Below are 15,765 nucleotides of genomic sequence, written 5' to 3'. Positions count from 1 at the left end.
AACAGGTGGTGACCATGTTAAAACAGGTCCATGTTAAAACAGGTGGTGACCATGTTAAACAGGTGGTGACCATGTTAAAACATGTGGTGACCATGTTAAAACAGGTGGTGACCATGTTAAAACAGGTGGTGAACATGTAACAGGTGGTGACCATGTTAAACAGGTGGTGACCATGTTAAAACAGGTGGTGACAATGTTAAAAAGGGGGTGACCATGTTAAACAGGTGCTGACCATGTTAAAACAGGTGCTGACCATGTAAAAACAGGTGGTGAACATGTAACAGGTGGTGACCATGTTAAACAGGTGGTGACCATGATAAAACATGTGGTGACCATGTTAAAACAGGTGGTGACCATGTTAAACAGGTGGTGACCATGTTAAAACAGGTGGTGACAATGTTAAAAAGGTGGTGACCATGTTAAACAGGTCCATGTTATAACAGGTGGTGACCATTTTAAAACAGGTGGTGACCATGTTAAAAAAGGTGCTGACCATGTTAAAACAGGTGCTGACCATGTTTAAACAGGTCCATGTTATAACAAGTGGTGACCATGTTAAAACAAGTGGTGACCATGTAAAAACAGGTGGTGACCATGTTAAACAGTTCCATGTTAAACAGGTGGTGACCATGTTAAAACAGGTCCATGTTAAAACAGGTGGTGACCATGTTAAACAGGTGGTGACCATGTTAAAACATGTGGTGACCATGTTAAAACAGGTGGTGACCATGTTAAAACAGGTGCTGACCATGTTAAAACAGGTGGTGAACATGTAACAGGTGGTGACCATGTTAAACAGGTGGTGACCATGTTAAAACAGGTGGTGACAATGTTAAAAAGGGGGTGACCATGTTAAACAGGTCCATGTTATAACAGGTGGTGACCATGTTAAAACAGGCGGTGACCATGTTAAAAAAGGTGCTGACCATGTTAAAACAGGTGCTGACCATGTTTAAACAGGTCCGTGTTATAACAAGTGGTGACCATGTTAAAACAAGTGGTGACCATGTTTAAACAGGTGGTGACCATGTTAAAAAAGGTGGTGACAATGTTAAAACAGGAGGTGACCATGTTAAAACAGGTGGTGACCATGTTAAAACAGGTGGTGACCATGTTAAACAGGTGGTGACCATGTTAAAACAGGTGGTGACCATGTTAAAACAGGTGGTGACCATGTTAAACAGGTGGTGACCATGTTGAAACAGGTGGTGACAATGTTAAGAAGATGGTGACCATGTTAAACAGGCCCATGTTATAACAGGTGGTGACCATGTTAAAACAGGTGGTGACCATGTTAAAAAAGGTGCTGACCATGTTAAAACAGGTGCTGACCATGTTAAACAGTTCCATGTTAAACAGGTGGTGACCATGTTAAAACAGGTCCATGTTAAAACAGGTGGTGACCATGTTAAACAAGTGGTGACCATGTTAAAACATGTGGTGACCATGTTAAAACAGGTGGTGACCATGTTAAACAGGTGGTGACCATGTTAAAACAGGTGGTGACAATGTTAAAAAGGTGCTGACCATGTTAAACAGGTCCATGTTAAAACAGGTGGTGACCATGTTAAAAAAGGTGCTGACCATGTTAAAACAGGTGCTGACCATGTTTAAACAGGTCCATGTTATAACAAGTGGTGACCATGTTAAAACAGGTGGTGACCATGTAAAAACAGGTGGTGACCATGTTAAACAGGTCCATGTTAAACAGGTGGTGACCATGTTAAAACAGGTGGTGACAATGTTAAAAAGGTGGTGACCATGTTAAAACAGGTGCTGACCACGTTAAAACAGGTGGTGAACATGTAACAGGTGGTGACCATGTTAAAACAGGTGGTTACCATGTTAAAAAAGGTGCTGACCATGTTAAAACAGGTGCTGACCATGTTAAAACAGGCGGTGACCATGTTAAAACAGGAGCTGACCATGTTAAAACAGGTGGTGAACATGTAACAGGTGGTGACCATGTTAAAACAGGTGGTGACCATGTTAAAACAGGTGGTGACCATGTAACATGTGCAACCCATGTTAAAACAGGCGCTGTCCATGTAAAAACAGGTGGTGAACATGTTAAACAGGTGGTGACCATGTTAAACAGGTGGTGACCATGTTAAAACAGGTGCTGACCATGTTAAAACAGGTGGTGAACATGTAACAGGTGGTGACCATGTTAAACAGGCGGTGACCATGTTAAAACAGGTGCTGACCATGTTAAAACAGGTGGTGACCATGTTAAAACAGGTGGTGACCATGTAACGTCCAACCCATGCTAAAACAGGTGCTGACCATGTTAAAACAGGTGGTGAACATGTAACAGGTGGTGACCATGTTAAAACAGGTGGTGACCATGTTAAACAGGTGGTGACCATGTTAAAACAGGTCCATGTTAAAACAGGTCCATGTAAAACAGGTGGTGACCATGTTAAAAAAGGTGGTGACAATGTTAAAACAGGAGGTGACCATGCTAAAACAGGTGGTGACTATGTTAAAACAGGTGGTGACTATGTTAAAACAGGTGGTGACCATGTTAAAACAGGTGGTGACCATGTTACAACAGGCAGTAGCCATGTTAAAACAGGCGCTGACCATGTAACAGGTGGTGACCATGTTAAAACAGGTGGTGACCATGTAACATGTGCAAACCATGCTAAATCAGGTGCTGACCATGTTAAAACAGGTGGTGAACATGGTAAAACAGGTGGTGACCATGCTAAAACAGTCGCTGACCAAGTTAAAACAGGTGGTGACCATGTTAAAACAGGTGGTGACCATGTTAAACAGGTGGTGACCATGTTAAAACACGCGGTGACCATGTTAAAACAGGTGGTGACCATGTTACAACAGGTGGTGACCACGTTAAAACAGGTGGCGACCATGTAAAACAGGTGGTGACCATGTTAAAACACGTGGTGACCATGTTAAAACAGGTGGTGACCATGTTAAACAGGTGGTGACCATGTTAAAACAGGTGGTGACAATGTTAAAAAGGTGGTGACCATGTTAAACAGGTCCATGTTATAACAGGTGGTGACCATGTTAAAACAGGTGGTGACCATGTTAAAAAAGGTGCTGACCATGTTAAAACAGGTGCTGACCATGTTTAAACAGGTGCATGTTATAACAAGTGGTGGCCATGTTAAAACAGGTGGTGACCATGTTAAACAGGTCCATGTTAAACAGGTGGTGACCATGTTAAACAGGCGGTGACCATGTTAAAACAGGTCCATGTTAAAACAGGTGGCGACCATGTTAAACAGGTGGTGACCATGTTATAACAAGTGGTGACCATGTTAAAACAGGTGGCGGCCATGTAAAAACAGGTGGTGACCATGTTAAACAGGTCCATGTTAAACGGTGGTGACCATGTTAAAACAGGTCCATGTTAAAACAGGTGGTGACCATGTTAAAACAGGTGCGGACTATCTTAGAACAGGTGGTGACCATGCAAAAAACAGGTGGTGACCATGTTAAAACAGGTGGTGACCAACAGGTGCTGCGGAAAGTGCAGCCTCTATCAATGATTGCTACTGATGTTTGATGATGTCATATTCTGTCTGCTCAGGTGAGTGTCTCACCTCGGTCTCGTCGCAGACGGAGAAAGTGAAACTCTGGAGGATCTCGACCATGGCCAGTTTGATCATGATCAGGGCGAAGCGCATCCCGATACAGTTCCTGGGCCCAAATGGCATGTACGTGTACGGATCAATAGACTCCTTGTTCTCCTTACTGAACCTGGACAAGGGGAGGGCAGACACATTACACATTGTATTGTAGTTGATTTGTGGTTTTGGTTCAGTCAATATTACACATTGTATTGTAGTTGATTTGTGGTTGTGTTTCAGACACATTAAACATTGTGTTGTAGTTGATTTGTGGTTGTGGTTCAGACACAACACATTGCACTACAGTATTATAATGCACTCTAGTTGTGGTTAGCAAAATGAATAAAATGCTATTGTTTTTGTATTGTGGTTATGTTATGGTTGAATTGTGGTTGTACTGTCGTTGTATTAAGGTTGTGTCATGGTTAGATTGTGGTTACCGTGCGGTCAGTACCTCTCTGGTTTGAACTCCTCAGGGTCGGACCAGATCTCTGGGTCACGGTGGAGGGTCCACGTGGGAACCAGGACAACGCAGTCTTTGGGGATGATGATGCCGTTAATCTCCACCGTCTTCTTGGCGACCCTCTCCAGTCGCGGGGAGATGGGGTACAGTCTCAGAGACTCGTTCAACACACAGTCCAAATAGTCCATCTGCATCAGACCTTCGTACTGGATTGGAGCCTGCACCGTGGTTACATACAAATCAGTACCTCACCCCATCTGACACCGGGGATACACACACATCAGTACCTCACCTCATCTGACACCGGGGTTACACACACATCAGTACCTCAACATATCTGGCACCCACACAGTATCTATCTCCACCTGTAGTTTGGTCATGGTGTGGGGGTTACCTTGTTGGGGAACACAGTATCTATCTCCTCCTGCAGTTTGGTCATGACATGGGGATTGGTTGCCAGGTTATAGGCCAGGAAACTCATAGTACTGCTGCTGGTCTCGTAGCCAGCGAAGATGAAGATCATGGCCTGAGACAAGATCTCATGATCAGTCAGTCCTGTGGAGGGAGGGGGAGGGAGGGAGAGAGAGAAGAATAGTTTCCAGGTGTGTGTTGGTAACAGTAGTTTCCAGGTGTGTGTTTGTAACTGTAGTTTTCAGGTGTGTGTTTGTAACAGGTGTGTGTTTGTTACATTATTTTACAGGTGTGTGTTTGTAACAATAGTTAACAGGTGTTTGTTCGGCAGGTACCTTTAGTCTGTTCCCCTCCTGTCTTTGTGTCGCTGCCTTTCTGAGAGTCGATCATCATTTGTAAGAAATCCACCCGACTCTGGAAGCAGAAAGACATGAGGTCAAATCCATCCAATCACATCCAACACAAACCGATTCTACTGGATCTGGTCCAATCACAACCAACACAAACATATTCTTATGGATCTGGTCCAATCACAACCAACACAAACATATTCTTATGGATCTGGTCCAATCACATCCAACACAAACATATTCTTATGGATCTGGTCCAATCACATCCAACACAAACATATTCTTATGGATCTGGTCCAATCACAACCATCACCAACATAAACAAACAACATAATCAAATATAAATATATAACATGTTTACGGTTGAGATCCCAGTGTCACGTCCAGATTTAATCTTAATCAGCGAGGTGTAAAAGAAGTCTGTCACCGCAGTCGGGAAGATAGAAAACTTCATCTTCTCCAAGATAGGACCAGTGAAGGGAAACAAACCTGGAGAAGGAGAGGAGGGGAGGAGAAGAGGAGAGGAGGACAGGAGAGGAGAGGAGAGGAGAGGAGAGGAGAGGAGAGGAGAGGAGAGGAGAGGAGAGGAGAGGAGAGGAGAGGAGAGGAGAGGAGAGGAGAGGAGAGGAGAGGAGAGGAGAGGAGAGGAGAGGAGAGGAGAGGCAGGAGAGGAGAAGAGGAGAGCAACTTTTTATTGAAAGGTGTACAACTTCATATGATTAAAAAGTACAATTCTGCGTCCGTGTGTGTCTGTGCGTGTGTTGTCTCACAGACTAGGAGGAACAGTGGGTTTAAAAGGTCAAACTTGGTCATTTTCTTGACGTTGGAGACGAAGGGGTCTGAAGGGTTGTTCAGAGAGTCAATGTCCACACTGAAGGCTGTGCTGGTGACCACGTCCATACTGTAGGGCCCAAAGAACCTGCAACACAACCACAATTACACAACTACTGATCACAACTACACAACTACTGACCCATTTCTGCTCTCCTGCGCCTGACTTCCCTGCAGCTGTTATTACTCCCTTACATATAAAAGGGCACACTTTTCGGCATTTGCTGTATAATCGATGAGAAACTCCATATTGCTAATGTTCGGTCCCTTACTAGACGTTCGCAAATATTTGGAAAATTTGCAGACGGCGGCGGGCCGTGCACCGGGGCCAGATCTTCCGTGAAGTCATCGAACGAAGTCTCTCGGAAATTCAACCAGATGGCGAATGGACTCTTATTGCAAATGTACAAAACATCACCAATCACTACATGACCATTTCTCCTAAACGGAAAAGACTTCGAAGACGAAACTTGGTGAGCATAGGTTTGGCATAATGGGCTGTTAGCACCGAAACAAGATGGCGTCGAGGCCTCAACGCTTTTTGAGTTAAGGCCATTTTTCTGGGATTAAAAGTCAAAAATGAAAATTGAGCGCTAATTTGACCGCTTCACATCAAAGTACATGAACCTACGGTGTCAGGAAAAAAGAACCATCATATCATAATTTAAGAGAGATTGTACAATGTACAATTGGTGATGTTCAAATATATATATATATATTTTTTAACGTTTTTGATCCAGTTGCGGAATGTTCAGACGAATCCGTTAAGGTGGGTTTCGGAATTCGTGATTTCTGATATTTTATGTGATTTTCTGAAATAACACTCAATCATTCAACCCTTTGTAAATAAGTCAGTTCTTAACGTAAAGACTTAAAACTCAAAATTCTGTAAGAGCCTACCCCAAGGGGGATATTACTTTCAGCTTCCTGTGTCAACCAGAAGAGCCTGAAATTGGGGTCATAAGGGATGTTTCAAAGGGTTAAAAAGGTTACATCTTTCCAAAACTTCATATGTGTGATTAGGCAAACCTGTAAATCAGTAATTTCTCCCAACAGATGTTTTGAAGGGTTGAAAGAGTCAGATCTTTCCAAAACTTCATAAGTGTAATTAGGCAACCCTCATGAACTGTAAATCAGTCATTTCTCCCATCAGATTTGCAAGAAAAACTCACACACACACACACAGCAAGGATGGAGTGACACAGGGTGGGGCTTACAGCCACACAGAGCCTGCTATAGTTACCTTCGTTTGAAGAATCAAAGAACCGTCAGACCTAGAGCTCTGAAAGTTTGGAAACCTGTTCTAGAGCTAAAGTCAATAGTGCACAAACATACCCTTGAAAACTGACCATCCTACCAATCCTCGACTTTGGCGATGTAAGTTTACAAAATACCCTCCAATACCCTACTCAACAAATTGGATGCAGTCTATCACAGTGCAATCCGTTTTATCACCAAAGCCCCATATACTACCCACCATTGCGACCTGTACGCTCTCGTTGGCTGGCCCTCGCTTCATACTCGTCGCCACACCCACTGGCTCCATGTCATCTACAAGACCCTGCTAGGTAAAGTCCCCCCTTATCTCAGCTCGCTGGTCACCATAGCATCTCCCACCTGTAGCACACGCTCCAGCAGGTATATCTCTGTAGTCACCCCCAAAACCAATTCTTTCTTTGGCCGCCTCTCCTTCCAGTTCTCTGCTGCCAATGACTGGAACGAACTACAAAAATCTCTGAAACTGGAAACACTTATCTCCCTCACTAGCTTTAAGCACCAACTGTCAGAGCAGCTCACAGATTACTGCCCCTGTACATAGCCCACCTATAATTTAGCCCAAACAACTACCTCTTTCCCAACTGTATTTAATTTTTATTTATTTATTTATTTTGCTCCTTTGCACCCCATTATTTTTATTTCTACTTTGCACATTCTTCCATTGCAAAACTACCATTCCAGTATTTTACTTGCTATATTGTATTTACTTTGCCATCATGGCCTTTTTTGCCTTTACCTCCCTTCCCACCTCATTTGCTCACATTGTATATAGACTTGTTTATACTGTATTATTGACTGTATGTCTGTTTTACTCCATGTGTAACTCTGTGTCGTTGTATCTGTCGAACTGCTTTGCTTTATCTTGGCCAGGTCGCAATTGTAAATGAGAACTTGTTCTCAACTTGCCTACCTGGTTAAATAAAGGTAAAATAAAAAATAAATAAAAATATCGTACCAGCCTTATAGATCCTGGGTTCATGACATATCGTACCAGCCTTATGGGTCTGGGTTCATGACATATCGTACCAGCCTTATGGGTCTGGGTTCATGACATATCGTACCAGTCTTATGGATCCTGGTTAAAGAAAGGTAAAATAAAAAATAAAATAAATAAATGTCTAAAATGATAGGGTCTTATAAGTGGCATTAATATCTCTAAATTAATTGGATGCCTTTTGTGTCCCTTTGATATTTTAAGTATAAATTATGCTCCATTATTACATTTTAGAAGCCTGTTTATATAATTAAATCTCATTTCAAAGTCCCCAAAATACATGTACCAATGGCAGATTGACCCTTTAACAATTTATATAGTACTGAACAACATATTCAAGTGTAGAACTTCAGTAGAATGCCCCTTAAAAACCACACATTAGTTCAACAACGGCATAGTTTGTGTCCCTGTTGAAGACAGTACTCACTGGTGTTAATCTGATATTCTGTCTCCTCCTCTTTCACTCCCAAAACGTCTTCCTCCTTCACCTTTATTGAGATAGCATCCTCTTCCTCTCTAAACGGTTCTTTCTCTTTTTTCACTATAACAGCCTCCTCTTCCTCCTTTTTCATTCTGAAAGATTCTTTCTCCATACAGCCGACCCCCTCTTCATTAGCAAGGGAGGAGTAGTTTAGTGAGCTCATGGTCAGGGATGTTAGCTAGCTAGCTAGCATTAGCGTCTAGCCTAGTGCTAGGCTCAGTATCAATCTTTAACACGTTTGCAAATTGAAAAATGTGTAAATTGGTCAAATAAATAAAATAAATAAAATAAATGTGGCTCTAGAAGGTTATCAGACCGAGAAACAGCCTCATACATTTGCAAACACTTCGATTAATTTTGACCATCACGAAAATGACAACATTTAGAAAAGTCCCAGAGTTGCAAGACTAGGTGCATTGACACCGATTCGGGCCATACAGATGGATCCTTATGTTTCTGTCCGATAGCTCATTCAAGGACCCCGTAGCAATGCCTGGAAAATGTGGATTTTCAGCACCAACTAAGGTTGCTGCTCAGGCTTCAAATGACATATCAAGCCAAAACTTGGGATTCGGGGTCGCCTGAACCCGCAGCTAGAACGTAACTATGTGTTTTACGTTTTTATTATGGTGTAAACTGAAGGTGCTGGGAATATTGGGTCTGCCCTGAAATATGTGATAGTTGGCTTCTAAACGAGTTGGAAACAGTGGGTTTGGTGTCAGTTGGTATCAGTTTGGTGTCAGAATTATATCTAATTGACTGATGGACGGTGACTTGCTAGCTGACTTTTGTTCATTTGCAATATGTCTAAACAGTGATAGACCATCACCAAATTGACAATCTGAAATCAACACCAACGAGCAATGGAGAGGAACCAGAATCACTACCCGGCCATCCTGAGTTCATCGGGCCAGTCAATTTCACATTCCTGCAGTTTTTTTGAGCATGTCAAATTCGTGATGGTAAATGCCCATTGAAACATATTGCAAATGGACAGTCGGGCACCTGGTGATTGGAACGTGTTACCAGGAGCACATTTAAAAAATGGTTTTAATTGCCTTTAGGGGGTGCAAGGGGTCCATGGTTGTTAAAAATGGTTAAAAAACGACAGTCTCACTTCTCTCATGTCACCATTGAGCAATAGAGAGGAACCCCTATCACTGCCCGGCTATCCCGAGTTCATCGGGCCAGTCAATTTAGCATTTCTGCAGTATTTTTGAGCATTTCAAATTCGTGATGGTAATTGCCCATTAAAACATATTGCAAATGGACAGTACATTTGCAATAAGATTCAACAGTGAAAAAACATCACCAAATGGACATGATGAAATCAACACAACGAGTGATGGAGAGGAACCTCTATCACTGCCTGGCCATCCTGAGTTCATCGGGCCAGTCAATTTTTTTAATTTCAGCAGTATTTTTGAGTATGTCAAATTTTGATTTTAAATGCCCATTGAAACATATTGCAAATGGACAGCCGTGCACCTGGTGATTGGAATTGGTTACCAGGAGCAATTTTTTTAAATGGTCTTTAGGAGGGTACAAAGGGTCTACAGTTGGGTAGGGAGGGGGAGCCACTATTCATTTTGGACATTTTTCAAAAAATGATTAAAAAACAACAGAGTCCCACTTCTCCCTCATCATACATGACAAATAGACCATCTAGGTTGATTCATGGCTTAACATAGTGCTATATATCATTTTGGCAGTACAAATGCCATTTGGACATGATTCACAGACTTTTGGGTTTGGAAACCGACTTCCTATGATCGTACATGGCAAATGGACATAATATCCTGAATTGGCACTTTCAATACTTTCATATTGCATTTGGACATGTCTTATGGCATTTGGCAATGGTTCACTGACTTTTGACTCCAACTTTTGACTTCCTATGAAATCATATTGCAAATGGAAAAAAACATATGCCTTATGGACAAGTAAAAAAAATATGACAATAAAATATGACAAAAGTATGTTCATACAGTTGTTATACATGTATAATTGACCCCCTCAAAAATTGAAGGAATTTCGAAAACGGTCCAAAAAGCACTTTTTTAAGGAGGTGATACGTTTTTTTTTGTGTGGTTTTTTTTCAAATTTTCTAAATTTGACTCTTGGGTCTTGACTTGATGTGCATTTGCAATATGAACATTTACCGTGGAGCGCGCCAGCTATTGGTTTTTCGCTGTGTGATACTTGGCCATATGACATTTGCAATAAGTTTTGAATGAAATGGCGTCCATTTGAGTGGTATTGTACATCGTGTATATGTTTCATACATTGCCAATAAGTTCCCATTCATTTTTGTCTATTTCAGGGGGGTATTTCCTTACATGAACAGATGTTGAACTGAAACCCAACTCCTATTTACAATTCACTTTTGACCATTAGTACTCTAGTACTCTAGTCCTCTCATCCTCTCAAACTCGCAAACTCTGCAATGTGTATTTATCTTCAATATATGCTTACAATAATGACTACACAACTACTGACCGTACAACTACTGACCACACAACTACTGACCATGACCACACAACTGCTGACCACACAACTACTGACCACAGCTACGGACCGCAACTACTGACCATAACTACCGACCACAACCACACAACTACTGACCACACACCGACTGACCACAACTGCGGGCCACAGCCACACAACTACCGACCACAACTACTGACCACAACCAGACATTTACTGACCACATAACTACTGACCACACAACTACCGACCACAACCACAACCACAACCACACAAGTACAGACCAAACAAGTACTGATCACACAACTATAGACTACACAGCTACTGAACATAATTACTGACCACAACTACTGACGACAACCACACAACTACTGACCACAACCACACAACTACCGACCACAACTACTGACCACAACCACACAACTACTGACCACAACTACTGACCATACAACTACTGACCGCAACCACACAACTAAGTATGTGAATCCTTTGGAATTACCTGGATTTCTGCATAAATTAGTTATACAATTTTATCTGATCTTAAAGGCACAGCACACCAACAAAACCTCATCCCAACTGTGAAGTATGGTAGAGCCTCACGGTTTGGGGCCTCAGGGCCTGCTTGCTGTTTGCAGCTTGCTGTAATCAACGGAAAAATACATTTCCAAGTTTATCAAGACTTTTTGCAGGAGAATTTAAGGCCATCTGTCCGCAAATTGAAGCTTAACAGAAGTTGGGTGAAGTTGGGTGAAGTAAATCAACGGAATGGCTTCAAGAGAAGAAAATTCACCTTCTGGAGTGGCCCAGTCAGTCCTGACCTCAAACCGATTTAAAATGCTGTGGCATGACCTCGAAAGTGGTTCACGCCAGACATCCTAAGAATATTGCTGAACTGAAACAGTTTTGTAAAGATGAATGGTCCAAAATTCCTCCCGACAGTTGTGCAGGTCTGATCTGCAACTTAACGTTTGGTTAAGTTTATTGCTGCCAAAGGAGGGTGAACCAGTTTTTAAATCCAAGTGTTCACACACTTTTTCCACCCTACACTGTGCATGTTCAAGGTGTTTACGGTCTATTCAATAAAGACATAACATCTAATTGTTTGTGTGTTATTAGTTTAAGCAGACTGTGTTTGACTATTGTTGTGACATAGATGAAGATCAGATCAAAGTGTATGAACAATTTATGCAGAAATCCAGGTAATTCCAAAGGGTTCACATACTTTTTCTATATACCTACCACACAACTACTGACCACACAACAACTGACCACACACTTACTGACCACACAACCATTGACCGCACAACCACTGACCGCACAACCACCAACCACAACAACTGACAACACAACCACCGACCACGCAACTATTGACCACAACCACACATCTACTGACCACACAACTATTGACTACACAACTACTGACCACACAACTACTGACCACACAACTATTGACCACAACCACACAACTACCGACCACACAACCACCGACCACAACCACTGACCACACAACTACTGACCACACAACTATTGACCACAACCACACAACTACTGACCACACAACTACCGACCACAGCTACTGACCACACAACTACTGGCCGCACAACTACCGACCACACAACTACTGGCCACACAACTACCTACCACACAGTCGCCTCTTCACTGTTGATGTTGAGACTGGTGTTTTGTGGTTACTATTTAATGAAGCTTCCAGTTGAGGACTTGTGAGGCGTCTGTTTCTCAAACTAGACACTCTAATGTCCTCTTGCTCAGTTGTGCACCGGGGCCTCCCACTCCTCTTTCTATTCTGGTTAGGGCCAGTTTGCGCTGTTCTGTGAAGGGAGTAGTACACATTGTTGTACGAGCTTCAGTTTCTTTGGCAATTTCTCGCATGGAATAGCCTTCATTTCTCAGAACAAGAGTAGACTGACTAGTTTCAGGAGAAAGTTATTTGTGTCTGGACATTTTGAGCCTGTAATTGAACCCACAAATGCGGATGCTCCAGATACTCAACTAGTCTAAAGAAGGCCAGTTTTATTGCTTCTTTAATCAGAGCCATAGTTTTTAGCTGTGCTAACATAATTGCAGAATGGTTTTCTAAGGATCAATTAGCCTTTTAAAATTATAAACTTGGATTAGCTAACACAACGTGCCATTGGAACACAGGAGTGATAGTTGCTGATAATGAGCCTCTGTACGCTTATGTAGATATTCCATAAAAAAATCATCCGTTTTCAGTTACAATAGTCATTTACAACATTAACAATGTCTACACTGTATTTCTGATCGATTTGACGTTATTTAAATGGTGAAAAAAATGTGCTTTTCTTTCAAAAACAAGGACATTTCTAAGTGACCCCCAAAACATTTTGAGCGGCACTGTATATGATATATATATTTATATGTTGTAATATTAAAATATCTATGTATGTGTATTACAATGAAGACTCAGGGGTGTAAGGTGAAAGGTGTAGAAGTTAGAGGTTAGAGGTCAGAGGTCAGGACTCACTCCTTCACTTCGATGGTCTGGTCTTTATCTGCCTGCTTCTTCATTCCGTTCAGCAGGTTAGCAGAGTGCTGCTTCATGATACCAAACATCTAGATGTATAGAGAGAGACAGAGACAGAGAGAGAGAGAGAGAGAGAGAGAGAGAGAGAGAGAGAGAGAGAGAGAGAGAGAGAGAGAGAGAAACAGAGACAGAGACAGAGAGAGGGAGAGAGAAAGAGAGACAGAGACAGAGAGAGAGAGAGAGAGAGAGAGAGAGAGAGGTTAACAGAGTGCTGCTTTATGATACCAAACATCTATATGTATAGAGAGAGACAGAGACAGAGAGAGACAGAGACAGAGAGAAACAGAGACAGAGAGAGAGAGAGAGAGAGAGAGAGAGAGAGAGAGAGAGAGAGAGAGAGAGGTTAACAGAGTGCTGCTTTATGATACCAAACATATATATATATATATATATTGTGGAGAATGCGGGCATTAGGTGGAGACCGCAAGGAAGGTGTACAGTCAAGGCAGGGAAAGTACCCCAGCTAAAGGTGCCATTATTGACTGGGAGAGACTGCCCCCTATATAAGGAGCTTCGGCACATTATTGACTGGGAGAGACTGCCCCCTATATAAGGAGCTTCGGCAGATGACGTTACACACAGGAAAAAGGGGATCAGGTCTCTCTATCACACGGCACGAGCCGGGCCCCCGAAGGGGGACAGGAACGCTAAACAAATCCAAGCCCGAGGTATTAGCCCTACAAGGAAACGTAGCCTCGACCTCGTCCTCTGGAGAAATAGCGACCCAACGTCTCCGACAGCTATTCCAGGAAACCACCGGTGAAGACACCTGCGAAGGGTTATATACGACGCAGGAAGGAAGGAGCAACTAGGGGCTAGTGATAAATTTGAAGCCCCATCCGAGGAGGGAACATGGAAAGGATTCTCCTCGGGCACCCCTGGCGGGGACGGGGAACAACCTCCACACCCCTCTACCGAGGTCGATCTGTCCCAAGAATTAATGGGACAGTTCGGCACCTCTCAGCATAGAGACCCAGACCTACGGGATGCCATGAGGAAGGTGAAGGTGATTGACAGGAGAAACGTTGACGGATCAGGTGAGCCCTCTCTTCCCTACTATGCAATCAGGCAAGGAAGGGGGAAAAACAGGAATTATTAATGGTGCCTAGACCATACAGGGATACTGTCCTACAGCTGGCACATTCCCACGTCTTAGGAGGACACCTGGCACGGGACAAAACTATTGACAGAATCAGGGAGAGGTTCTATTGGCCCTGTGTCACCCGAGATGTGGCCAGGTATTGTAGGACATGTGATCAATGTCAGCGTACAGCCCTACGGCAACACCAGAGGTTCTATTGGCCCCGTGTCACCTGGGATGAGGCCAGGTATTGTAGGACGTGTGATCAATGTCAGCGTACAGCCCCACGGCAACACCAGAGGTTCTATTGGCCCCGTGTAACCTGGGATGAGGCCAGGTATTGTAGGACGTGTGATCAATGTCAGCGTAAAGCCCCACGGCAACACCAGAGGTTCTATTGGCCCCGTGTCACCTGGGATGAGGCCAGGTATTGTAGGACGTGTGATCAATGTCAGCGTACAGCCCCACGGTAACACCTGAGGGTCTATTGGCCCCGTGTCACCTGGGATGAGGCCAGGTATTGTAGGACGTGTGATGAATGTCAGCGTACAGCCCCACGGCAACACCTGAGGTTCTATTGGCCCCGTGTCACCTGGGATGAGGCCAGGTATTGTAGGATGTGTGATCAATGTCAGCGTACAGCCCCACGGCAACACCTGCGTGCTTTGATACCTCTCCCCATTATAGAGACCCCCTTTGAACACATAGCTATGGACCTCGTGGGACCCCTCCCAAAAATCTGCCAGAGGACACAAGTACATCCTAGTTGTCGTAGATTATGCTACCAAGTTCCCAGAGGCCATACCCTTTCGTAACATGTCGTCAAAGGGAATCTCCAAGGAATTGTTCATGATGTCGGATGGGCCTTCCCAAGACAATCCTAACCGATCAGGGAACCCCGTTCATATCCCGGTTGATGAAGGACTTGTGTCGGTTATACCAGGTTCAACAGATACGCACAAGCATATTCCACCCTTAAACAGACGGGTTGTGTGAATGCCTGAACAAAACGATTAAAAGCATGTTGAGAAGAGTGATGTTCAGAGATGGGAAAAACTGGGAAATGCTTCTCCCCCACTTAATGTTCGCCCTGCGAGAAGTACCCCAGGCGTCCACTGGGTTTTCCCCATTTAAACTGCTCTACGGCAGGCCCTGTCGAGGGATCCTCGATTTAGTCAAGGAGAACTAGGAGGCCCAACCCTGCCAATTCCGGTCCATGAT

At 43.3% G+C, this 15,765-nt stretch overlaps 1 protein-coding gene across 2 annotated transcripts in view; it reads right to left on the bottom strand.

The window, feature by feature from the left end:
* The window catches only part of LOC109879572 (cytochrome P450 3A27-like), a 48,216-nt gene that overhangs the window by 12,914 nt on the left and 19,537 nt on the right, over positions 1 to 15,765 (bottom strand). For both annotated transcript variants that reach the window (XM_031811625.1, XM_031811624.1), the window contains 7 exons: positions 13,404 to 13,492; positions 5,597 to 5,745; positions 5,188 to 5,315; positions 4,812 to 4,890; positions 4,460 to 4,620; positions 4,057 to 4,283; positions 3,576 to 3,732 (listed from right to left, as the gene is read on the bottom strand). In XM_031811625.1, coding sequence (XP_031667485.1) covers positions 3,576 to 3,732; positions 4,057 to 4,283; positions 4,460 to 4,620; positions 4,812 to 4,890; positions 5,188 to 5,315; positions 5,597 to 5,745; positions 13,404 to 13,492 — 990 coding nt within the window. The remainder of the gene's footprint in view (positions 1 to 3,575; positions 3,733 to 4,056; positions 4,284 to 4,459; positions 4,621 to 4,811; positions 4,891 to 5,187; positions 5,316 to 5,596; positions 5,746 to 13,403; positions 13,493 to 15,765) is intronic.

This window comes from Oncorhynchus kisutch, unplaced genomic scaffold, assembly GCF_002021735.2.
Source record: "Oncorhynchus kisutch isolate 150728-3 unplaced genomic scaffold, Okis_V2 Okis01b-Okis20b_hom, whole genome shotgun sequence".
Taxonomy (NCBI): Eukaryota; Metazoa; Chordata; class Actinopteri; order Salmoniformes; family Salmonidae; genus Oncorhynchus; species Oncorhynchus kisutch.
The sequence above is the reverse complement of the archived record's forward strand: the minus strand, read 5'-3'. Positions and strand labels throughout refer to the sequence as shown.